Here is a 26,470-nt window from a genome sequence, read left to right on the forward strand (position 1 = left end):
TTAAGTCGCAGCATCACGTGCAAAGAAAGTGCAGGGCTGTTAGATTTCCCCAGGCATTCACAACTTGATAGAATAGCTGCAAATATTTCAAATTGCACAACCTGCTTTCCTTTAAGGGTGTATTTCAAGTATCCACTGCACCGGCAGGCACATTATGGCAGGCTGGATCTCTCCTTATCCGTACCCCGTGGGCTGAATCCAGCTGGGACCACAACCTGCCCCAGCTGCTGCTTGGAGGACTGTGCTGGGCAACCCCAGAAGGGCTGTGCCAGGCAGCACTCTGGCCCATGCTAAGGCTGTTTCGAGCAGTAATGAATGCAAAAAAATTAATAAACTCCAAATACCCTTCTATTACGCATGACTCACATTATGGACAAACACCAGCCACACTTCAGCATCCTCTTTCTTGTGCATAAAGACTATTTTTTCACCTGAAAAAGAACGTAACAAATCAATGCCTGGAAATACACCAGTGGGAAAGGTGAGTGATTTTTTTTTTTTTTACAGTCGATAGAAATATTTTCCATTTTTGAGCCACACAGCTTGGCCAGCTGGTAAAGCATCTGACAGCAGAAATATCTGAAACAATCTGAGCACAAACATTCCCTTATTTATTAATTTTCTTTCCCTTTCCTGTTATGGGCTTTACTTTGTAGAAATGAGATGTCAGGAGGGACAGACCTGGTCTTGCAGCTCTGGTGTGCTGCTCCTTGGAAGCAGAGAGAGCATGTTTAGTTACATCCTCACCTCCATAGTAGTTTCAGTGAGCCTCTCTGGCCCTATATAGGGCTGAGCATTTTGCAGAGGAAGGCTTTATCTGCTAGCTGGGGTCTGCTCCATCCCATACCCACCTGGGAAGTTCTGAGCCAGCAGCAGCAGTGATGCAGCCAAGGGCCATCTGCTCCACAGCAGCAGGATGCAAGCAGCCCATACTGGCTGGAGAAGCGTTTTTGTTGCTCCCTGATAAGATGAGACCTTGGTCTTGGTCCAGGGATTCCACCAGATGGATGGATTTTTCTCTCCAAGTAGGGATTTTCACTGCTCCTCATCCCTCGCCTGCTGGGAGCCCATGGGCAGCCTCAGGCACATAATAGGATACAGTGGGTGGAGAAAACTGTGTAGGAACAAAGAGAAAACCACAAAGAGAAGAGAAGAGTCTTCATATCTCCATCCTTAGATATTTTTAGTATGAAAGACACAAATGCATCACTGAGATATAAAAAGAAAGCTTCCTGCTGCTCCCTGTTTTGGAGACCGGTGTGGTGCTCTGCTCTCTTCCCACTCCAGTCAGATGCTCGCCCTGTGGCAGGGTGGGAACAAGGACACTTACGAGTGGAAGGGAACCCTGTTAGGAAAGCAAAAACCTGCACTTATCTGCCTGCCCATGGGACACCCCAGCACAGACCTCTCTGTTCTGGGAGAGGGGCAGGAGATCCTTGTGCTGCACAAGCAGCCTGGCTGCTGGCAGCAAACGGCGACGTGTTCAACCACCCCTTCTTTGTGGGCAAAAGAGACTTTGCATTGACACACAGGCACAATGCAGTGTACATGTATAAGCTTTTTGGATACTGATCCTTGGAGAAAAACGTCAAATTAGGCAGCAGAAAAATCTGTCTGATTTCCTCTTACCTTTACCTAGGCGGGAAAACAGGATTCATTTTGAAAAGGGGAGTCTTCATCAGGATACACATTACATCCTTGTCCATCCAGATTTTCTGGGTATAAAGGAGCAACCTTTCCTGTTCTCCACTGAGAGAAAAAGATTTGTATTTCCGCTGGCCAGCTCTCCCCATCAGTCTCTTGGTGTCAAGAGGATGCAATCATGTCTTGGCTGTTTCATGCAGCTGCAGATGCTGAACACCTCCTACCCACCTCTCTCATGTCAAAGGTGCCGCAGGAGGAACTTGTAGGCACTTACAGCCTGCTCCTGCTCTGCTGCAGACTCAGCCCCAGGAGGCATGAACTGGGTAAAGCTCACCCAAGGGCTTTGCTGAGCAGGCGATACTGATGTTTGCTGGATTCTGTGTATTTCTGGTTGACAAACCACAAGCACAACATCCATGCCTCTGTTGAGTAAACTGGAGCATCCCAGCACACTTGGGTTGTTCTGCCATGGAGATTGTGATAATGTTGATGTGTATTATTTTTGTTTCATCTCTAGGTACAAAAAGCCATCGCCTCAGAAGTGCCCTTTCCAAAAGGCAGACGTGAAACAACAAGACTCTTGCTAACGCTGGAGATGCAAAGCTTTTACTCCTGTGCTGCCCAGGTATTTTAGTACTGGGGCAGCACTCACATATGCATGAAAATCATCTCCCTGTCTCTGGAGGAGACATCACAGGCTCCAATGGTGAGATACAGGAGTCACATCATGGGTATGTTAATAATATATCATCATCAGTGAAGCGGTTTGAATTGCAGTCATTAAAAATACATCCTTCCAGGAGGAGACAGTTTCCAACTGGGAAACACATGCACTTTGCTCCAGAGTTAGCAGGTTACCTCTGCCTACAGCTGCTCTAGGATGATAGCATTTTGCTAAAAATCTGAGAGCAGAGAGCAGCAAATTGGACCAGATGAAGCAGACCAAGGCAGACCCCACACCAGGCACCCAGCCGTGCCAGTGAAGCTCAGCTCTGCCACTGTGGGACACCACGACCTTGCACAGAGGAAAAACAACCCTGCCAAGGTAGTGCTGGTACTTGGGTCTTTCCCTCCTTTCTCCACTCCTCTTGTTGTTTTGCATTATTAGATGTATGTTCGAAATGGGAAAAACAGGAAGCTATTAGGGCAGCAGCGCTAGCCTACCATGCAGCAATATCCATTAACCAGGAGGCTGCTACACTGCAATTAGTTTTAAGTGGTCTTTAGCATTTTCATTAGCTCTTAGCTGCTTTTGATGTACTTAATTTACACCACAGAACCTGCAGAAGATAGCAGAAGATGATTAAGATGCACTTTTACTCTTCTTAGAGTGAGCTGAGTACCCTGTAGCTACAGACTGTGCATATAAAGCAATATTGCTTATTATTCAGAGCTGTTTGTTACATTAATCATGTTCCTGCTTTGCTCTGGGAAGAGGAATGAGAATATAGCAATATTCTGGCTGCTTGTTTTTAAAATATGTGTGTGGGTGGACACTCCAGTTTCTGCTCACGTTTTTCTGTTGCAAGTCACCGAAGAGCTGTTTGCAATTCCCCTCCCTGGTATTTTCTCCTGATGCTAATTTTGTTGGCCAGATTCAGAAAGGAACCTGCCTCAAGCCAGTCAACGAGTGCTGCATGGTAATAATAAGTATTACTAATTAAGAAATGTTTGAATTTCTGGACTGCAGAGAGGCAAACTTGGAACAGTTTTAAAATGAAAGGTGCCACAGTATTTTTCCTCCAGCAAAGACTCAGAAGGCCTCCAGTGCCATTATCTTTGCCCATTAAACCTCTTCTGATCTGGCACCTTCTAGTCTGAATACTGCTGAACATGCTCTCCAGAATGAACTGTAATGCTGTTTCTGAAAATTATTTAAGAGCTCTATGTAGTAGAAAGCAAGGAATTGATTTTTCAGAGCCAAATTTGAGCCAAGCTTCAAAGCAAGCCTGAGATTCTGAACCACGTATCAAAGAAAAACCTGTCTTAGTGCTCAACTCGGTTCATGCTGTTTCCAACGGGTGGTAGAGAAACTGAAAGGTAGGGTTAAATTAGTGGTGGAAATACATACCTAGCCGGTCCAAGCTGGGAACTGTCAGTCCTCGTGAAGTCCTTAGACAGTGGGCAGTGAGGAAACACAGTGACATTGCCCAGAATGGTTCAGCCTTCATCCAGGTACCCAGCCTACCGGGCCATCTTGTAATTTATTCAGGACATTGCGCAGAGAATTTTTACAGTTGACTGTGTTCACCTTGTGATCCTGGAAAGATGTTATGGAGGCATAAATAGCAACTCAACAAGTCATACCAGCATCTTCCATGCCCTTGTCTTGCCGCAACTGAGCTCACGAAGAGCATTTCAGAAAACAAATGCAGAGAAAAACAACCAACTCAGGAAACAGTGAGTTACCTTCCAGATACGAACAGGGTGTCAGGGCATGTCTCCAAGCTGAAGAGGTTACAGAATGCATAAACAGTTCCATAAAACACTCTGTTACTGCCTCATGAAAAAGCATTCTGTTGGCACACAGCAGTTAAGGACAAAACATGTAAGTTAATACAGGAGCTGCACCAGAACTGCTTGTTTACTCCAGACAAATGATTTCTCCTGAATGTTTTTTATCAGAACTCCTAATAAAAACCCAAAACCAAAACCCAAACCACAAACGAAACCAACAAACACAATCAGTTAATTTTAAATTGTACTTACTCAAAAAAAGTTCCTTATGATATACTCCTTAGGATGCAAAACATTTCAGTTTTTAAATAAAAATCATTTTTACTTTAATTCAGAAAAATGCTCCAACACAAGAAATAAAACTTAAGCATAAGTGCAATAAACTCCTCAAATGCTACCTGTAAGAGGCACATTACTTCAAGATGCTTTGAGCAAAAACTTACCCATCAGTCCATAAAACCAACAGACCTGTTCTCCAGTTCACCTGAGGGCACTAATTCTACAGCTGTGCCATCACACCAGAAAAACAACCTTAGCCCAAGACTACTGGTTACAAGAGTGCAAGGGAATGATGCCACCACTGTGCCAGAACACACAAACACACCAGATCTTGGCTGTGAGAAGCAGATCCAAACGCAAGGTTTATGAAGTAACGTTGATTTACGAGGAGAGCAGGGCCACCGTTTCATAATGATTCGCAAGTGTCTCCGAGCAATATGGTATTTTTCACTTTGTTGCTAACTATAGGCATCCTCTACGTAGCTCTCTGCAAGACTGTTAAGTTATTACCCTTTAAAGTAGATTTGCGTGGAACTTTTAATAGCCAACATCTTGACATGCATCAGTTCAATTATAATAAATCTGCCTTCTATAAGAATGATAGATTATGCACACACGCAAATCAGACTAGTTCAGTTTATATAAACAAATACAATTATACAATTTATTTATTAATACAGTTTTAATTTACCATACAATTGCTCTAGCACACCCAAAACAGATTATTTACATAGCATGAAAGGCAGCCACACCGCACGTCACTCCTTCCCAATCCTCTCTCGGCTCCTAGGCCAGGACTCAGGCTGCCAACGCCCCTCGCCAGCACCCTGCATCAGCAGCATCCCAGCACCTCCATCACCCATGCAGTACCGCGGGGCTTCCTCTCAAAGCCACCAAAGGTAGCGTGAGGAATCTGCCAGGTGTGTGAGTGAATGAGCCTGTTTTTTCATATTAGTTGTTCCTTGTGCTTCACCAGACCTCAGTTCCCAGTGTTCTCCACACCACATACATGGAAAACACTGCAGTGATAATGACACATTACAGAACATACTGGATGTGTGAATAATCACAGATACACGCTGCCCTGCCTTTGCACAGGCATCTCCATGAAGGCCGTGGGAGTTGTAAAGACATTATTAGGTCTCATGACATTTCAAAAAGGCTTAAATATAAAATGACTTATAGGGGTTTCGAAGGCTGAAATGGAACTGAATAGTCTTTGCAATAATAATTGCCAGATGCGAAAAACGACCCACAGAGAAGCATTTGCATAATTGCTTGGAAAGAAAAGAACAGAGCAAAATCCATGCACAAAGTTAAAGAGGGAAAAACAAGTTATTTTCAAGCAAAGTCATTACAGCTGCTTCTATGGCTGCCCTTCAGCCCATCTCACCCCTGACTGCAACGGCAGTGAAGGCTACCCACAACCATGGGACTGAGGACCGCACCACTCAGCACCACCAGTCCAGCACAAGAAGCTTGGAGGACCTGCGGGATATCACCTCCAATAAGAAAAAATCACATGGAGAGCCTTTAGATCAGCTTGAAGAATCCACACTTTATTTTGGCAAGTGAGCGTCACTTCAGTCAGTGCCAAATACTCATGCAGAACTTGCTTGGGTTCCTGAAATCTTAATGATCTGCTGAATCAAACGGCCCGAGGGCTGCAGCTGTACCTGGGACAAAGTCCTCTGGCACACTCGGAGCTAATAGGCCCCTTATTGGTTGTGTAGGCACAGCCTGAAAGACCAGAAAAGCAGCTCATAGACAGAGAATCATAGAATCACTAGGTTGGAAAAGACCCACTGGATCATCAAGTCCAACCATTCCTATCAATCACTAAACCATGCCCCTCAGCACCTCATCCACCCATCTTTTAAACACCTCCAGGGAAGGTGACTCAACCACCTCCCTGGGCAGCCTGTTTCAGTGCCCCATGACCTTTTCCATGAAAATTTTTTCCTAATGTCCAGCCTAAACCTCCCCTGGCAGAGGAATCAACAAAGCATCAGGAGGTAGAATAGACTGTAAGAGTTGTTCAGATATGTGAATTATTAACATGGATACAAACCTCATAGTTTTGTGTGTTAGTCTGCCATGAACAAACAATGGCTGAGAGAAGAGGCCTTTTTCTAGCATCTTACATAGCAGAACAGCAGTTATTAATAGACACTAGTGCTTTCAAACCAAGAAAGAGTACGTACCTTCCAGCATCTCCTGCTCCTTATCTTGTTCATCCTCAACAATAAAATCATTCCACTAGAAAAGTGCTATAAAAAGAAGCAATTCTGCTCTCCCACACCTCTTGACTCACAACTAAATTGCTGTGTAAAAATGAAGCCAACAGTACAACACTGAAGTCCTTAGTCGTCTTCTTGTGCTGACACATACACAAGACAGATCTATGGCATAGGCTGATAGCTGACCAGCACTTCCTTCCCTGAAATCTTTCTCTGCCGTGCACTTCTGATGAGGAGTGTCATGCTTATCTCTTGTTAACAATAGCCAAAGAAAGAAAAAGGCGGGCGGAGGGAGACAACAGAGAGAGGAAGCTTATGTCTCCAGTCCCTTCATCTGCAGGGCTCGTCTGCTAAGAGGTTCTGTCAGAGAGGAATTTGCTTTACACACGCAGTTTCCAGGTGTAGATGCTTCTTCCCGAAACAGTGTTACCTGAACCAACTTGTCCCCAGTCTCAACTAAAACCTGGGTCACTCAGATGAAATGAGAGGGGAAATGAAAATGCCTAATAACTAAGAGAACTCCAAGAAGACACCAAGAGTATCTTCAGCCACTTACAAAATCAGTGTCACAGCTGCAAAAAGAAAGGTGAATTGCCAAGATAACCAGCTGGTATCAACTGGTACTTACAACAACTTGATTACCCTCTTGAAGGAGGCAGCTCTTGCTTAAGGATGCGGAGAATCGCCCCTGGATGTGGAGCCACAGCACACGGAATCCCCTGCCTCAGTGAACAGGGGAAGACAGAGTAAAACAGCAAACAGCCTGATTATATGCAGTTATAGCTGTAATCACTCTCAGAGCTCCAGAAGTCTCAGGAATTGCAGAGCACACAGGAAAACTTAACTTCTACTGTGGAAAAACTGCATCTTTGGTAGGCAAGCCAGTCAGTTTGCCAAAAATGTAAGCACCTGAAGCGACATACACGTTCATTTGCAGTGCAAATGCCCAGCTTTGTTAAAGGTTTGCTCTGGTCAATAGATTCCTAAAAACAATTTTTGAAGTGTACACATTATAGATATTATGATTTCTTTAGAGCAAATAGGCTGGAAATTCTTTAAAACTAGCATGTACTCACAGGAATAGAGATGTTTGTTTCTGACTGATGCTTTTCTGTAAACTTCTTGCATGAGAAACTTGTAGTCACATATAATTGCTAACATCAAACATTTATTGTTTTAAAAAAATAAACATGCAGAAAGCCATCCTTTTTAAAACCAACACATAAGATAATCCAGCAGAGATTTTAGAGAAAAAACAATAGCCCTACAAGGCATGGATTCCTCTGAAACCTCCAGCAGATGTGTATTTTCTGTGGGAGTCCACGCTCTGATTATATCATGCAGTAGTGCAAGTCCAGCCGAAGTCAATCACATAACAGAGCACTTGCTTTGCAGTTTATCTTTCTTTTTCTGCTGCTTGGATTTCTTTCCATCCACCTGGAGACTGACAGTTCTCCTTTTCTCCAGATTCAGGAGCTCCTGGAAGAGCTCCTGCACGTTGTAGTTCATTTTGGCCGACGTCTCCATGAAGGAGCACTTCCACTTGCTGGCTAACGCTTGCCCCTCGCCGGCATCCAGCTCCCTCTGGGCCTCGTCGCTTTTGTTCCCCACCAACATGATTGGGATTTTTTGAATGTCCCCTTTAATCTGACAGATCTGTTCGAAGATGGGCTGAAGATCTTGCATGGACTGCCTGCTGGTGACGGAGTACACCAGGATGAAAGCGTGCCCCTTGGAGATGGACAGCCTCTGCATGGCCGGGAACTGGTGGCTGCCCGTCGTGTCTGTGATCTGGAGGGTGCAGATGCTCTTGTCGCAGCTGATCACCTGCCGGTACGTATCTTCGATTGTGGGAACGTAGGTTTCCCGGAAAGTTCCCCTTACAAAACGAAGGACCAAGGAGCTTTTGCCAACCCCTGCTGCTCCGAACACAACCACCCGGTAATCGTTGCTCTGCTCGGGCATGTTCGCCGCGCTGCGATTGTGAAGGTTCTAGCTGGAAAGAGCCCGAGTGCTTCAAGTTTACACACCCCTATGCAGAGGTGGAGAAGGGCGAGGAAGGGAGCAGAAGGGAAAGAGAGGAGCAGGGGGAGAGAAAGGGAACGAAATCCTTCACACCATCTCGGGAATTTCACGGTGCGTTCTTGACAGAAGCAATTAAACCGGTCGCTCCCCTCCCAGTCCTTTTTCCTTGCGTTAAAGGGAAACAAACCGCTATCCCCGCAGGCACCCAGCACACTTGGCGTTCCGAGAAGGGAGGAGGGATTCACCTGTAGGCATCAGCTCCGCCGCCCGGAGAGGAGGGAGGACGATCCCCTCGCAGCGCCGAGCGGCGGGAGAGCTCGGGGGGCGCTGCCTGCTCCCGCCCCGCTCCTCCAGGGCCGCCCGCCCTCCCTCCGGCCGCAGCACCCAGCCTCCCCCGCCGGTTAAAGGCGGGTTCGGGTAATTAAAGCCACCCCTCTGATCGCAGGCGGGAGCAAACGCGAGCCGCTCACCTGGCTGCCCCGGTTCTGGACCCGTTTGCAGGCGGCAGCGGTGCCCCGAGGAGCGGCCCCGAGGAGCCGCTTGGGATCTCGGATCCGCCGCCGCGCCCCGGCCCCCTCCCGCTGGCGAACATCCCGCGGCCGCGGCTCTTTCTCCTCCTTTATGAGGAATCCCCCGCCGCCCCTCCGCTCCCCCGGCAGCAGGCGGCGCCCGGAGCCGGCGCTGAGAGCCCCGCCGAGCCCCGCCCGGCACCGACAGCGCCGGCTGATCAGCCTTCCGAGGGTCGTGTCGGAGTTTTGGAGAGCGAGCAGCCTCCGTCGGGCCTGGGCAGCAGCAGAGAGCCGTCTCCATCAATCCTGTGCGGCCAGACCGCGCCTGGGGCCAGCATGGATCCCCCACTTACGAGCATGTGTGTAGGTTTTCCCAGAAACCGTATGCGTGTTCTGTTCCTTTCCGATTTTAATGTTATTATGAACTTCACAACAGTCAAAACTCTTGCTAATTAGGAGCTGGCTCCAGCTCTGCCTGACCTTGCCTTTGAGATGGGAGGAGGCTGCAAACAGAGGGGATTGCGGGAGAGGAGCCGTGTTCGGCACCGATCACACTGAACACCTCATTGCTCTCTACGACTACCTGGAAGGAGGGTGTGGAGAGGAGGGTGCTGGCCTCTTCTCCCAAGGGACAGGGGACAGGACAAGAGGGAATGGCCTCAAGCTCTGCCAGGGGAGGTTTATGTTGAACATTAGGAAAAATTTTTTTCACAGAAAGGGTCATTGGGCACTGGCAGAGGCTGCCCAGGGAGGGGGTTGAGTCACCTTCCCTGGAGGTGTTTAAGGGACGGGTGGATGAGGCGCTGAGGGACATGGTTTAGTGATTGATGGGAATGGTTGGACTCGATGACCCTGTGGATCCTTTCCAACCTAGTGATTCTGTGATTCTATGTTGTCATCTTCAAAGAATGAACAGTGTCTAGTAAAAACATTTTAAAAGAAAACATGCTATCAGAGGGACATTCTAACTTTCAAAAACCACAACTGCTTAGACGAAACTTAACTCCACTTTAGTGTAAATCAAAATATTCCAACTTTTTTAATATTAACTACTTATTGTATCGCACCAAGGCACAGCCCCCACCCTCCTTCATGCCCTGAAGTGGCTGCCAGCCCTCGCAGAAGGATGCAGCCCCAGTCATCCGCAAACCCTTCTTCTCCACAGCATGTACCCAGCTCTGCAGGGTCCAGGCTGGCCCGTGAGTGGGGTAGTAACAGACAGCAAACACCACAGGAGAACGGCTGGGCGGGCTGGACAGGGCCATCGCTCTTCCCAGCTGCTGGCGGTGGAGACCACGAGGGCTGGAGGGCAGCAGCCTTGGAGCAGAGCCTGAACAATTGTGTAGCCCGATATCCTGAGGACAGCCAGTCTTGGCTTGTATTAATCACAACACCTCCCACTGTGACAATTAAAACCATCCCCATCTCTGATTGTGACCAGGAAAAGAGTGCTGCCTTGCCTGGATGAGAATCCTTCCCTTTTTTTCCCCTAGAGAGTTTTTTTTTCTGAGCATGGCCTCAGGCTTGTCATAAAACAAGTAGCTACTATTACAAAAAGTGGAAAATTTTTATTTAAGCTAAAGTAGAGTTAAGTTCATCCAAGTAACTGTATTTTTTGAAAGTTAGACAGAATGTCTCTCTGATAGCATGTTTTATTTTGTAGACATTGTTAAATCTTGTGTTAAGTATGATCTGTGCTGAACAGGTGACTCTTTTTCTATAATCACCTCTGTTTGGAGTGTCCCTGTCTCAAATGCAAGTTCAGACAGAGAGCTGGCTCCAAAGCTCCAAATTAGCAAGAGTTTTGACTGTTGTGAAGTTCATAATAACATTAAAGTTAGTCCTTGGAAAGGAATAGAATATACTTAAGATTTCTGGGAAAATTAATACATATGCATGTGAGTGGGAAATCCATTCTGCAACCAGATTTTGTCTCGTTGCACGCGATTGATGGAGATCACTCCCTGCTCTTGCCCAGGCCTGATACAGGATGCTTGCTTTCTAAAACTCCAAAATGAGTCTTAGGGAGTTTGTTTGCTGGCATTTTTGGTATCACCCTGATGTCCTGAGGACAGCCAGTCTTGCCTTGTACCACCAGCAAGATTTCCCACTGTGACAATTAAAACCATCCCTTTCTCTGGCTGTGACCGGGAAGGGGGTGCTGCCTTGCACCTTCATCTCTTTTTTTTTTCTATAGAAAGTTTTTTTCGGAATGTGCCCTTGGGCTTGGACTAGAGCTTCCCATCTGGGAGCCTGCAAAAAGCCCTGGATCCCTGGGCAGCCGTCGGGGAGTTGTCGGCTGGGAGCTGAGCTGCAGCAGGAGAGGACGGACCTGGCCAGCGTGCTCAGACAAGGCCAGGCCCTGGGGAAGCTGCAGCCAGGGCTGGGAACCCAGGAATATGGCAGTTTTAGAGTGTGACCAAGGGCACTTGCGGTGCTCCACATTCAGCAAAAGAGTACGAACGTCCCTGTTCAGAGCTCAGCTCCAACTGGGAGAAGATGGGATGACCCTTGGCCAAGGGGTGTCTTCAGGGTCTGCCTGTCTTGTTTGTAGCTCTTCTGCTGCCTAAGATGGAGGTGTTTAAGAAATCCTTTTGCTAAGCTTCACTCTTTTATTGTTGCTACAGTTAAACCACAGCAGGACAAACTGCATCCAAAGGGGCCGGTACACCTGCTTCAGGACCTGCTGCAACCAGAGTTCAGGAACAGGTCCAGACTTCTTTCCCCCTTCACAGAAGCTGTAACTAAAACCTGGTTAGAGGTGGTGCCGTAGATGTTTCCCCTGATTCTGTGGATTGTTGGGGGAATAAGAACTCTAAAATGGTTAAATAAAATACTTCTGTAAATGTACAGGAATACAGTTCTCTTCCATGTCTCCTGCAGACCTTGCCTCGCAGACACCCAGCCCCTCACACTTCTGTGTGGCCCTTTGGTGGCACATCTCGAACAAGCTTGCCCACTCCTGTCCCCTGCTCTTCCTGCGCTCCTCGTGCACGCCAGCGGTGACTGTCACTTCCACAGCCTAAACTCTCTAAGAAATAATTGCTTATCCAAACACGTGGTGCTTAATAACCCATGGTTTCAAAAGCCATAATTACATCCTGGTCACGGAAGGGCGATGCTGCTGCTCGCTGTGTGGGGTAAATATAGAAACTTCTGACTGGGGAGTGCTCAGATCTGTGTGCCGAAGAGTTAAATCCCTTTGAGGGCATCTGTCACAGCCCTTCCCAGGAAGTTTGGAGCTGGGAAAGTGAAAGATCACTCTTGTTGTTCTGCCACATTGACACTAAGGGATTGAAAGCAGCCAGAAGGAGCAAAGGTTAAGGCAGGCTGGATTTGAACCCTGCTGGTGACGTAGAGTCATGGAATCAGAATAATTCCAAACAATAGCACCAGTGGGAGCCTGTTCCCCCAAGAAGAATGCAGGCAAGGAGCTGTGCTGCTGCCTGCTCAGACCACAGGTAATCGGCATCAGTCAAAGGCTGCTCCCCAGCAGTCTCCTGAGGCTTCTTGCTTCCCCACAGCCTCTCCAGGGGCAGGGTTGCCTTCAGAGGGCAGGCAGCTGCAGGGTGTACCATGCAAAGCACGGTGGGAGAGAGAGGGAAAGCCTCCATGACAGAGGATAACCTTTGGAATGCAATTGTAGGTGCCTGGCAAGTTAAAAGCCCTATAAATCTCCTGCTTGTACTGGTACAGAAGCTGCAAAACAATATGCTTATAGGTGGCCTCAGATGCACCCTGGAGTAGAGGGAGTGTGCCCAGAAAGGAGAAAATGTTGACAAAAGCACAATTTCCATTGCTAAAATTAGTTATCTCATATCCCAAAATCCAGTTTCTGCATTTGTCCAACATACCTGAACCACTAGCCCCAGCACTGGCCGTGCCACTGGGAGCAGACCAAACAAACCCCTTTTGCTGGGATTTATGAACAGATTCGTTTTGCTCAAGGCCAACTGGCTGCACAAAAACCTCTTTAAGGCAATATCCTACCTTTTTGCCTCCCCCTAGACATCCTGCTCTACTCTACCATGGTAGTTTATGCCCATATTCACTGTAGGGAATAGACTTCTGCCAGTTTGTCCCTGTTGAGGAGCTGGTCTTAAAGCAAAGCCTCGGACCTGGCTGAGTGGATAGCTGGTGGCAGAAGATTCATAGAATCATAGAATCACTGTGTTGGAAAGGACCCACTGGATTGAGTCCAACCATTCCCATAATTCACTAAACCGTGTCCCTGAGCACCTCATCTGCCTGTGCCTTAAACACCTCCAGGGAAGGTGACTCAACCACCTCCCTGGGCAGCCTGTTCCAGTGCCCAATGACCCTTTCGTGAAATATTTTTTCTATAATCTCTTCCTTGGAACAAGGGAGGGCAGCAGACTGGAGCTTGGGTCTTGATGACAACACACTAGAAAGCACTTGAGTGTTTTCCGGGGCTAACACCTCCTTTTCCTGCAGGGCAGAAACTGGCACCAACCCTTGCACCACCCCACATGGGAATTATTGGGTGTTAAGGCAGCAACCGCAGTTCTTCACTCTGGGACAAAGACAGGATCAAGCAACAGACCTATAAAGGAGAAAATGGTCCGGACATCTGCTTCAAGCCATTTCTGCAGCTACTCTGCTGGTGCCAAGGTCTGTTTGGGTCTTTTCCCATCAGCCAAATTCTGGGCAGAAAGAGGAAGGGATCACACCATTGAGAAAGTGTGGGCGGGTTTGTTTTGGTACCTAGTCCCTGTCTGAAGGGATGCTGAAGAGCCTGTGCCACAGAGGAAAGCCAGGCTCCCGTGTCCGAGGGGAGCTGGGCAGGGCGCACACCATGGCTCTTGGGGAGAAACGTGTTGGTGTGAGCATGGTCACGTGCAACAGGAACGTGCCCTTTTCTTGAGACTTGTAAATAGTTTTCATTCTTCCTGATACTGGAGGAAGTTTTTGCCCACACTTGTGCCTGAGTTATTGGACATGTGCCCATCTTTTTTCTGATCAGTGACTTGGGAAGAGCAGATCTGTGCCAGGAACCAAGCTGGCTTTGTATGAGGAGGTGGTTAGCGCTGTGACACCCTTCTCTGTCAGTGCAGCAGCAGCTGTGATCCCTCCACAGTGCAGGTGCTGCTGAGAAACCAAGGAAAAACAACTGAGAGTCTGCAGACAAGATGGAGCCACATTGGTACTGCTGCTCAGTAGCCACCCACAACAGGGCTGGGCCATCCCACATCACCATCAGGGTGGTATCCAGTAAGTCCAGAACGCATTGGCACAGGCTTGTCCCTGTGTCAGGCTCCAAGTATTAGCAGGCAACTTTCTGATGGCTGAAGAGGCAACACTACCCTTTCCAGGTAGTCCCTTCTTGCTTTGAGGGAAAAAGAAAGCAATGGAATGGTCCTGAAGGTGCTAAGAATCTTTCCTGTTTGTTTCTCCCATCCTGTTTGCACTCATACTGCTTCTATGTCTTTCTGCTATCACACCTCGTCTTTCCGCCGTATGTTTTTAGCCTATTGAAAATGAATGCAATTCATGAACCATTTATGCTTGGGGCTGTATGGATTATATACAACCTCGTCATATCCTCAGTTCTGATGGCCCTAGTTCTTTCCCATTGCACATGGATACTTTGATAGAAAAATTACTGTCTGGCCCCCCCTCAGTACTGTGGCTCCCGTTACCGATGCTGCAGTTGCTGTTCAAAGGCTGCTGCAGTGATATCATTCCTATCTGTGTTTCTCTCTCTTAGTTGAGCACCTAGGGAGCTCGTGTCTGTAGCCAAATTTCACTTTGGGAGGTACAATAGCACCTAAAGCGTTAGTGAGCACTTGCGGAGGAAACATTTCTCAGGCCTTCTCCAAGCTTATCCTTCCAAAACCATCTCTAGTTTCCCAAGTTATTGTTTCTTAATTCTCTGATACTTGCTGCCTCCCTGACTCCCTGCTATTTTCCAATCTATTTTGGATCCATTCCTATCCTAATGCCTGCCTCCTATCGCAGATGGAAAAAAAAAAAGGGTCTTTGGATCTATTTCATACTACTCTGGATTTTTTTGTCCAACACAAAAAGCCCAGAGGATTTTCTCAAGGAGCTTCAATCTTAACATGAGGCTCTGTCAAGTCCTGTCATCATTCACTGCATTATTTACTAGGGGAAAACAAAAGCAGATGCTCAGCTACAGGGCCAGCTGTTTTAGACACAGAAGCAAGCTGTCTGCTGATAAAGATTAGGGCCAATTCTCATCTCAGTTACACAATACATAAGCAGAACACCCAATTTTTGCAAGGTACTCAGAAACACGCAGAGTAGAACGTAGCTCAAAAGCCATTCAAAAGTAAGGGGAACTATAACTGAGACCATCAACAAAGAAGCCTCTAAAGCCAGTAGGATTCCCAGTTGCACTGAGCTGCTTTGAAAGTTCCTGTCTGGAATATTTTTAATAATAACAATATAACAACAATACTAATAATAGAATAAATGAATCATAGAAGCATAAAAATCATAGAACTGTTTGGGTTGGAAAGCACCTTAAAGATCATTCAGTTCCAACCCCGCTGCCATGGGCAGGGACACCTCCCACTAGACTGGTTTGCTCAAAGCCTCATCCAGCCTGGCCTTGAACACCTTCAGGAATGGGGCAGCCACAACTTCTCTGTACAACCTGTATAGTAATAATAATGAAGAAAATTAAAATAAAGAAATAAATCAGATCTCTTTTACAGTACACTAATCAACATTGCTTCGTACTTAATGCAAAGGGATGAAGATTACTTCTAATAAACTGCACTTCTATTATGTTAGAGAATTATTAGTGCTGTAATCCCAGCTGTTGAATCACAACTATGAATCACAACTATGCTGCTGTTCAGGAAATTCTCTCCTGTTGTTAATTAGTCATCTGAAGAAACCTGAGCTCAGCTCTGTAGGTGCCCCTTGTGTAACCACAGAAGATTTGAAGTCTTAGACTATGAGCAAAACCAAATGTCTCCTGCAGTGGAATATCCAAGGAGTATCGCTGCAGTGGTGAGGTGTCCCGAAGAAGTGCAGAGGACAAATGGGTCCTGCTCGGCAGTGAACAACATGCACGCCTGTGCATGCTGGCAGCAACGTGTTCCTGTGCAGATATCACTGCGTAGGAGCTTGTGGAGATCTACCTGGTCACATCAGCTGCAATTTTCTACAGGCTTTCATTCAGCACGCCTTTTCTCTTCACTTTGTTAAGGCCTCTGCAGTCCCCAAATATCTTAGTTTTAAAATCCAGACGAATTAATAAACATCTCACTTCAAGGCAGCTGGCACCATCAGCTGCCCCATGACCATTTCTCTCCTGACTCTTCCCACCTCTTGTCAAATACTCTCTCTTTGAAGCCCATGTCTCCATCTGCTCAATGCAAACACTGTTCCTGAAGGACTTGGTGACTCCTTAGTGGACCATGTAACCCATCTGAGTTTTGGAGCAGTCACAGTGCTGGTTCCTGAATTCCTCTGTCATGCTCCCGTCCCCACTGCAGGATCCACCGTGCCTCAGCAAGTTGAAGATGCCCTTTCCCTTGTGCAGCCAAGAGAACCTTGAATTGCCGTTTGCCACTCTTTGCATGCAGTTTTACATCAAAAACATTTAAGCAAGACCCACACTTAGTGCCTCTGAAGTCGGGGAACTGCAGCTTATCCAGCTCTCTAGGACCGTGTCCTCAGGAATTCTTAAATCCACAGGGTACTATGGTGGTACCTAGGCTGTCCTGGCTAGGCATCTATATGGTGGTGAAAGTCCTCTGGGCATTTAATCTCCTGCAGGGATTTGTTTGGAGAAATTTAATGCTTTCTCTCCAAGAGCAGAGACTGTCCGTCTGCAAAGGCTTCGCTTTCCTGAGTTCTTTGGGCTGTGGCACCGGTGCCTGCAAGCCGATGGAGCCATGGCTAGGCCCTGACAAAAGTTGTCACAAGAGCTCTTTTCAATCCAGGCGACGCTTGTGTCCATTTGAAACATCTTTTTTTCAGTCACTTTTGCTCTGGGTTTGAGTCCTGGCAAACTCACAAATATCTTTCTGTATCAGGCGCTGAGTCCCACCTTCCTCTGTCTGCCTTCTGCAAGTGGCGCAGGGGAGGATTTAATCAACTCTCACCTTCCATTTGCTGGAAAACAATTTCCATTCCTCCTGTGGCTGCTTTTACAGTTCTTGTGTCTCCAGGCAGGACGACTTGCTCAGCCTAATAACCTGCATCACTCACATTGCCTGAATCCTATCATTAATGGGGTTTTCCAGAGCTGATTTATAAAACATCATTTCTGGTGTTTATGAGGTATTTATTAGCCACAATGAAATGCTAACTAGTACTTAGTAGCTTATTCACTATCCCAGCTAGCCACACTTGCTCAAAGGCAGGCATCCCATTTTCAGGGAACGTTTTCCAAGCCTTCCAAGGGTTTTGGGTGGATTCCTCAGTCACCATCCGTCAGCCTCCTGGCCAGCCGTGTTTTACTCATACCAGGAGCTGAGCAGGGCTCAGCTAAGTCTTGCTTAGCTGGGCACAGAACTGAGTCCAGATCAGTGTGAGCTAAAAGGCAGCTCCTTCCAAGAAGTATTTGTTTGATAAGTAAGGCAATGTGAAAAGCCAGCAGGCTCCTGTGTTTTCAGAGGGATTTCTGACTCTTCTCCAGTGAGAACAGTAGGAAAGAAGCTGTGAGTCAACATAGCATAGGCAAGAGAGTGGGAAGGATGGAAAGGAGACGCGTCCTATGTAGAACCTCTGTCTTGGGTGGGACTGACCAATCAAGGAGAGATATAACCACGAGATGCTGGCTCAATGCCCCACTGCCTGACAGGATTTACTTGGGCTGGAGCTGACAGCAACCAGAGGAATTTTAAATGGAAATCAGCAGTTTGCGAAAGCCTCCCCGGAAGGCAGAGCACAGAGAGAGCAGGGGGAGAGACACTGCTGCTTTGCCTCCTGCTGCTGCTGCTGTGCGAAACTGCCTGGGGAATGCCTGGAGCTGCAAGCTGATGCAAGACAGCAGTGGGGACCCACAGAAAGGACGAGTGAAGATAATCAGATCCCTTTTCTGTAGTGACTTTGCCAAAGATTGATTGTTACATCAGGACTCTCTTGGCACTTACAGAGATTGCACAAGAATGTACTTTCCCGGGTTACCAAGCCAGGGCAATACTCCTGACAGCAGTAAATCCCCCTTTCATATTGCTTAGCAAGCATGGGGGATGCTCCACCAAACTTAGTTGGTTTTCTCCAGGGAGGAGAGCATCTGCAGGGTCTGCTTTTAGCTTCATCCTGGAGCTGCCTGGCTTGAAAGTGCTTTGAGGTGGAGGAGGAGCCTTCCCTAGGTGCACACCTACAGCCCTCGCTGCTGCCTCCTCTACGCTTGCTCCTGGCAGGCAGGAGGAGCGAGGAGCGCTCACACCAGAGCACGGATGGGGCACCCCAGAAATGGGTTTCATTTAAGGTTGAACAGGCCTCAGCTCCCACGTTTGGACCTTACCCAGCCCAGAGCAGTGAGCAGCAGCCAGGCTGAAAATGGGCCACAACACGGGTGCCTCAGGCTATTCCAAATTAGGAACTTAAGCGTTCCACTCCCTATACCACTACAGAGGAAGTTCTGAAAAGTCCAGGTCTGACTCCTGAAGTTAAAATATCCAACTTTGGGGTTTCATTGTGGCACGGCCCTTGGGGTCTCACTAGGGGGTGTCTAAGTGACCTGGGGTACAGCAATGAGCACAGCATTCCAAGGCTCAGGACCAGCTCCATTTCCACAGCTTTTCCTCTGGAGCCCACCTAGGGCCTTTTCCCGTGGGAGATGGAGCTTAGTGTGCATGGCCAGTACAGCCACCTTCTTAATATTGCTTTGAATGTCTCCGATTCCTGCGGAGAGGTACGAGTCTGCAGCTGAAGGCAGAAAAGGGATTTTTTTTCCCCTTTAGAATGATGTAGATTATTATTAAACCCAGACGATGTGTGTCAGTGGCACATACCATTTATCAGAAAGGAGGCCTCTTCCAGGCAATGCCAATACTTGGGAGTGCCGTTCAGCCTGTAAAATATTTATTAGAAAATGTTCCAGAGTGGCTTATCTATTTTTTAGCCATAACATCCATCTCGGGAGTGAGACTCATCTGTACCTGGAAGAGTGCCCTTCCTCTGGAAACGCTGGAGGGCATTAGCACACTCAAACGAGGATGGAAAAATAGAAGAAAACACAAATGCCTGCTATTATAATGGATGTAAACTTTCCTTTAACAAAACAGCCAAAAGATAGGGCGATATTTAAACCACCTCAGTGAGGAATTCACTGCATGGAGTCATCACGTCAGCTCAGCTGAGTCAGAAACAAGCACCTGCCCATCCCTGGCCACGAGCAAGTGGGGAGCCCGGGCCCTGATGTCCCCCGGTGCTCAGCATAGCAGTGAGGAGAGACAACCCACCCAAAACCTACAGAGGAGATTTAGGAAGTCCCTGCCAACCAGCACGATCTTCAAAGAGGCTCCTGCGAGAGAGCTCGATGCTGTGGAAGGGGGACTAATTGCATTAGGTTATCTCAGCCCAGTAATCAAAATTAGCGGCAGTGAAAGCAAGTCCTTCCAGCAGGACCTGAGAGAGCAATTCATGGAAATACCTCAGCAATGCCTGCCCAAGTAATGGCAGCAAACAGAGAGCCCCAGAGCAGATGCCATTGCAGCTGGGCTGGGGGAGAGCAGAGTGGGTGCTGACACAGCAGCGCTGACTGCCAGGGGCGGCTGAGCCACTGCCCTGTGCAGCACCAGCTCCAGATTTACCTCTTGCACATCAGAGATGGGAAGGCAGAAAGTACCAACAACTATAGTCATGATAAAGTCTTGTATTTTATTTGAAACTCTAGGCCTAAAGTGTAAAGTGCATATTGATTTCCTTTAATAGTCTCTGATAACGGAAAAGCTCAAAGAGCCACTGGCTCTTCTAAAATGTAATGTCAGGTGCTAAGTAGGAAAGCAGATCTGGCACATCTCTGTGTGCCAACCAGAGAGCAAAATCCTTCAAAAAATAAATCTGTTGCTGCTTATTGCTTATTTTACACCAATAAAAATGCACCAACTGTGTCTCATCTTCGACAGCAGGAGTGACAGACATTTGTAACAAGAACTAGAGTGGCCAGGAGCAGTTCCCCAGCTCTGTACATCCTCTGCAGTTCAGCCTCCTGCAATTCTCTCCCACAGCCCATGCTTTACTTTCATCATAATTAATTCCTGTACAATAGCCTTGGGCTACCGGTTCTGTGGTGGGAGCGGGGGCGTGTTCCACTGTCCCACAACATACTGATTGTCTGGGGACTGCTGGCAGCCAATTAAAAAAGCACAAAGAATAAATGCCAGCACTTCCCTCTCCCCAGCCTGTGCTCATCAGCACCATCAGGCCTGGGGACAATGTAAGCCGCTGCTGCGACACAGACCCACCCACTCACAAGTTGCTTCTCCCATTTTTAAGCTGGGAAACAAGGGCCAGATCCACCCCACAACCCTTGCTGCTGGAGCTTGTGGCCAGCAGGAATGGAGCAACAGACATATGACCTTCAAACATTTTTGTCACCCTTCCCTAAGCCTTTCCTAGACCTAGCGCACCCTCTTGGAGGGACAGGCATCGGGGTCACAAGCCCAGTTCCCCAACACCTCCCAGAACGTCACTGCAATATCACTGCACAGACTTCGTGTGGCTCCTTTGCTGTTGTTGGGTCCTCCAAGAAGGCAGGAGCAGAGGGAGCTCCAGGCTTCAGCACCACCCTGCACCGAGGTTTCTGTTTCAAGATGAGCCCAGTGCTGCGTGCTCACACCCCACCTTGCATTGGCGTGACTGGGAGCAAAGGAATGGGAGAGACCAGACTGTGCTGGAGGCCGCTCAGCTCCTTGCTTCGCTCTTCAGCCACAGATTTCAGAGCAGAGAGGCTCTGGTCCTAGACTTCTAAGAAAATGCAGAAATTGGTCCAATAAGAAAACCAGTCAAACTGTTCCAGCCTCAAGAACTACGGTCCCCAGCTCCCCACAAAGGTCTGTTGTAACACATTTCCCTTCCCCTAACTTTGACTGGTCATAGCAACACGAGGTAGCCTTTTAAAGAAACTCTCAGGCAGTTTTCCCCCATTCCTCTCCAGTTCTCACCACGTCCAAGCCTGGTGACACAGAAGCACAAAACTCCTGGGACCCTGAGCAGCGCCTTACAGGTAAAAGTAACGGGGACACATAAGCAGATTTCCCCCATTTTTAGAGGTGAAGGATTTACTTTTTGTTGCAGTCTGGGCTGGCAGCTGTGTTCTGCCAGCAGCAGAGGGCAGCCCAGGTCTGCACCCTGCCAGCACACAGCTGCCAGAAGGAACCTGGGAAGAGAAGTGTGTGGGAGGGCAGCGGTGGTTTTAGTTATTTAAAATTCATCAGTTTGCTCTTTTGAAATTGATTAAAGCCTGGAAGCACTGCCTCTCATTTGTCTTTGAGCAGCCCTAGTTCCTCACTGTGGCAGAGAAGCTGGAGCCAACACAGGCTGCGGCAGAAATGGAGCCACAGGCTCTGCCTAAAACTCAGCAGCTGGGTTCCCCTCCCCTGTGCCGTTTCGTCAGAGCAGCCTCTGTTGCAATGGGAACTTCAAGCTGTTGATATTGAAACTAATCTGTTGTCATCAAATTTTCCATTACCCCTTAAGCACATGTCCCAAGAACCCTTTTTTTTCTGAATTACAGACAATGCCAGCATGGGGAGCAGCGGGAGGCAGAGCCTCCAAACGTGGCAGAGGATGGAACACACCCAAATCTTGTCACAGTGGAGTAATAGCCAACAAGCAAAGTTCACAGTAAAGCTGTGCCGACTTCAGGGCTGGCAAATAGTGACACGCAGGGAAGAGAGCCCAAAGAAAAGCCCAAGGGTTGCGCACCGCCCTGGGAACAGACTGGTGGGATCAGGGGGCTCAGCATCCCGGTCCCACAGGTGAAGGGAGCCACAACTGATGCTCTGCTAACAATTAGTCCTAAAGCAAAGGTCTTAAAGATCAAAAAGCCATTAGCATCAATCCACAATGTTTCTGCCCCACAAAGCATTTGGAGAGAGCTGCAGGAGAAAATCATCCAAGCGAGTCAATCGAGTCAATTGTTTTCCTCAGCAACAAGTTGTGTGACTTGCAACTGCCTGAAGGAAAAAAAAACAACTAAAAACACAAGATCCCAGCAGAAGAGCTATGATTTCTTAGTTGGTGAACCAGGCTGATAACAAATCCACAATATTGGAGATTTTATTTAAATTAACAAAACTACATGTTTTCCAGGTTGCTTAAAGCATTCAGTAAAAACTGAACTCAACCTAAAAAAAAGGATATATTTTAATAAGACATAGGGACTATTTGAGACATGAGTAGGGCTTAGGAATTAAGAAATAAAAAAACCACACACGCGCACACACACATACACGCGCCCGTAAACAAATTGTTAGTGTTTGACACAAAATTTGGTTTTAAAGCTGCGATTCCCCACCTGTAAGGAGCCTTTACAAAACGCAATGCTATACTAAGCTGCAAAAGAAACCATGGACACACCTACTGGAAGAACATAAATATCACATAAGAACCCAACGTGAAAAGGTTGTTAAAGTTGCAAAGTCAAGTGCTCAGACAGGAACATGCCAGAGTTACAATAATGTGCATTAATTTAACTCCCACTGTAATTAAACAACTACTGCTAGCAGGAACATCACTTGTACCTAGTTGTATTTGCTTTCCTTATGTAAATTACTTATATGTTACATTTTGCCATCTGTGTTGACGGTGCACTTATTCTACATACAATAAGTGTTCCCCTTTTTCTTCTTTTTTTTTTTTTTCTTTTAAGCTGTATATCCTTTCAGTACAGGCGCTTATCACCCCACTGTACAAAAAACCCCAAACTAATAAAAATGATCAGTGTTCAAGTATCCAAAACCAGCCAAAGCTACTTCCTTGAGTAGTGGTCAGCACTTTTTCTGTGCTACAGTGACTTCACATATAGCAGCACACAGGGGACTTCACCCAGAATGGCACATTCAGCATCCCTCAGATCTAACTCTGCATCTCATCCGAGATGCTGCCGGGGCAGGGGGAGCTGAGGATCCTGCCAGGAGTGAACTGAAAGATGAACAGAATTGCCTTCTGTTAAGAAAATGCTAAACTAGCTTGAATTAACAAAACCGGGGTAATCTTTCTGCAGAGGGAGTCTGCCCAGTGTGCTGCACCCTGATCAGAGACCTGTTCCATGGTGCACAACCCAGGCTTCCAGGAAACTGAAGGGATGCGAGATTATATACGCTACCCTCTCTTTCTTCATGGTGTTGAGCTCTTTAAAAATGGTATTTTAAATGCTACTTTACAGAGCACCATTCTTACTGGGATTGTAACAGCCGAATGCCTATCAGTGCAATTCATACAGCACAGTCAGCAGTCCCAGTGAGAAATCCCTCCTGGGGCAAGGCTGGCAAGGAAACCGGGAGCCTGGCCAGTCCCACATGAAACTGAAGGGCAGGCACTAGCCTTCTGGCCTCTTCCCTGGTGGACTGGGAAAATGAGGAGGAATTATTTGAACACTTCACCCCAGCTGGACTACTGACTTGTCTCAAGAAGCATGGGGAAGGGAAAGCAAAAGGCAAGGGAAGCTGGTGCCGTATTTGGTTACTAATGCGTTTGAGATTGTGACAGGGACAGTTAGACTCAAACTGAGCTGCTCTGCTGGAGCTGCCGCCCCATGCAAACAGTGGAGTGGGTGTGCAGGGGTCCATGGGACAGCCAGGGATGGGCCTCACAGATTACAAGGTGCTGCTGTGGTGGGAAACATGATGAACCAGCACCTCTCAGTGCAAACCAGAACTCTAGGTGCACAACCTCAACTCCTGCCCAATGTCCTGAACTCACATACAAGCCATAACATGACAGTAAAGTCAGCATGCAATGAGCTTTCATTGAATGTCATAATGTATATATACATTGACCAGAAATGGATCAAGGTTTTATAGGTGATCTCACTTCTGCTATTTCCCAATTATAGTTTCATTTTGCAGCCTTAACAATTAACATGTAACTTCAGAAGTTTTAAGAATCCAACAACATGTTGCCTTTCCCAGTACAGTGTTTCTACCAGTACTGGTGACGTCTGCCTGCCAGCACCTGGGAGTTCCCCATCTCTCCCTAATCTCTGACCCTTCAGACACAGACAGCAGTAGCAGATTCTTATCTTTTAGGGACAAAACTGGGAAGTTGATTTACATGTTACTGGCAGTTAACATCAACAATTACTAGTGCCAAGTGATGAGGCCCTCTGGATCCTCCAGACCATGGAAGAAGGTGTGCCCTGAGAGGCACAGACCATTTTGGCCCCATTAACACTTCCCTTCATTGGTCCCCACCATAGCCTAGTTTACACTTTCATCCCATATCAGTTCCAGTTCCTCTCACACTGCAAACACTCTCACAGCCAGACCTGCCCAGGCACAGCATGAGAGTGAGCAACTTTATCAGCTGCTTTTGCTTTGAAAAGCAAATACCTACATTAGTGCGTGACAAATGGATTTTTTCAAGTCTGATAATCCCTGGAAGAATCCAGCTCTGCCAAGCATGCTCCATCACCCCAGCAGTGCAAGGAGGAGCAGGACTGCCCAGCTCACAGGCATGGGAACTGAGAACACACTGTCCCTCCCATGGCCTTTCCCTTGTCCCCATGACATGTAAGCAGCATAAAACCAAGAGTTGTAACAAGAAGGTAAGATGGATGAAGAAAACAAGATGGAGGAAAGCCAAAGGTGCTGAGAATAGGCAGGAGCTGGCTGTGGGACTGGTACCTCTGGGCCCCCTGAACAGGGGAACTCCTTTTCTCCTGCAACTCAGCTCAGGCATCCAGTTTTCACGTTCCCCTACACTCGTAAAACCTACTGAGAAAGTATGTTGCTGCTTCCACTGAAGTTTTACATATTACAGTCCACTCCCTATCCCAGCTGTGTCTCATTTAAGTGACAGGTTTGCTGTGGAATTGCAGGGCTGTACTAAAGACCTCAAACAAGGTTCAATACAATTATGGATGGTGGCATTAAGTGTATTTACATTGAGGCTTTTGTTCCCCCTGCAACCAACACTTTGTTTAAACTTGCACAAAAGAATAAAACTTGAAGCATGGAATATGCGCTTACCAGCTGAGCTCCCTACACTGCCCTTACGCGCAGGAACACAGTAGCCAAATACAGACCATCCAGTGTCAGCTCTGCCTCTTCCTAACCTCTGCATGTCCGACTTTGCAACTTTAATGCTTTTCTAGCAGGTTTCGACGTGCTCGAGTGTAACATATTATACATATCCCTCCCCCCAGAAATAACTACACCATATTAAAGAGTTTACAAATGTTCTGTTCGGTGTCACTGCTCTGTGAAATTATACTAGGTACAGGGTGCTCAAGAAGCATGTTAGGTCACAGAGGCCTCCGCCCAGAGGGCATTTTGCTGTCCTCTGCTCTCACCCCGGTGTGGGTCCCAGCTGAGGTCATCTCAGCATTACTCCTGAGCCTCCTTGCGAGCCAGCTTATAGACCTCCGTTGGCCCATCCACGTGGGTGATGGTGGTGGTGAGCTGAAGCTCTTCTCCACTGTTTACTCCCAGGTCACCTGAGAAACAAAGTTATTTTGTTAGCCCAGTCTCATAATAGAATATTTCACAATTAGAAAGCAAAAAATACTATTTTATTCCCTCCAGGCTTTCAGGAGCTACCTCAGCTACAGACAATGCAACATTTCTACAAATGCTTTTATTTACAGTTATTTAAACACAAGCACATCAGCAAAGCATGATTCCTATACCACTGAAGACTACTGATACAGGAATCCCAACAGCATCGCCATTCTCCTATTGCCCAGGTTTCTATTTTCTCCTCTCCTCATTCCACCCTTTGTGCTACACAATTACAACTGGGTAATGCTAAAAACTATGAAAATTATTTAGAAGGTTTTAGACTGCCTTAGCTAAATATCAAACCTGTTGTAACCTAGCCATTAATTAAAATGTCTGCTAGGAAGACCGAACTATCATTTGCATAACATTTCAAGGTGCTGAACATGCACTTTGCCCAAATAAAAATTGCACAAAAAGTACCACCCACTTTATGTCGCTTCCTTCCCATGACAGCTTGCAGATCATTTAGAGGCATTTACCATTTGACTGATCTTCACCGTAATTCTTGTGCGATGGCGCATACAGGAACATCAGGGCGAAGACGTAGAGGTTCCACATCCCATAGATGCCAGTGAAGAAGGCACTGTTCACTTGTATCGTTATGTCCCCCCACTTCCAGTGGCCTTCAGTCACCTGCCCA

At 47.2% G+C, this 26,470-nt stretch overlaps 2 protein-coding genes across 2 annotated transcripts in view; both read right to left on the reverse strand.

The window, feature by feature from the left end:
- LOC138723362 (GTP-binding protein Di-Ras2-like) overlaps positions 1-8,648 on the reverse strand; it is a 50,485-nt gene extending 41,837 nt beyond the window's left edge. The window contains exon 1 of the mRNA XM_069862309.1: positions 7,374-8,648. Within this exon, the coding sequence (XP_069718410.1) occupies positions 7,989-8,585 (597 nt within the window). The 5' untranslated portion in view covers positions 8,586-8,648 and the 3' untranslated portion in view covers positions 7,374-7,988. The remainder of the gene's footprint in view (positions 1-7,373) is intronic.
- A 13,721-nt stretch (positions 8,649-22,369) lies between these two features.
- Positions 22,370-26,470, reverse strand: part of LOC138723097 (protein wntless homolog) — a 38,668-nt gene continuing 34,567 nt past the window's right edge. Inside the window, exons 11-12 of the mRNA XM_069861978.1 lie at positions 26,310-26,463; positions 22,370-25,766 (exon numbers count right to left, since the gene is read on the reverse strand). Of these exons, the coding sequence (XP_069718079.1) occupies positions 25,657-25,766; positions 26,310-26,463 (264 nt within the window). The 3' untranslated portion in view covers positions 22,370-25,656. The remainder of the gene's footprint in view (positions 25,767-26,309; positions 26,464-26,470) is intronic.

The sequence above is a fragment of the Phaenicophaeus curvirostris genome, chromosome 8, assembly GCF_032191515.1.
Source record: "Phaenicophaeus curvirostris isolate KB17595 chromosome 8, BPBGC_Pcur_1.0, whole genome shotgun sequence".
Classification (NCBI taxonomy): Eukaryota; Metazoa; Chordata; class Aves; order Cuculiformes; family Cuculidae; genus Phaenicophaeus; species Phaenicophaeus curvirostris.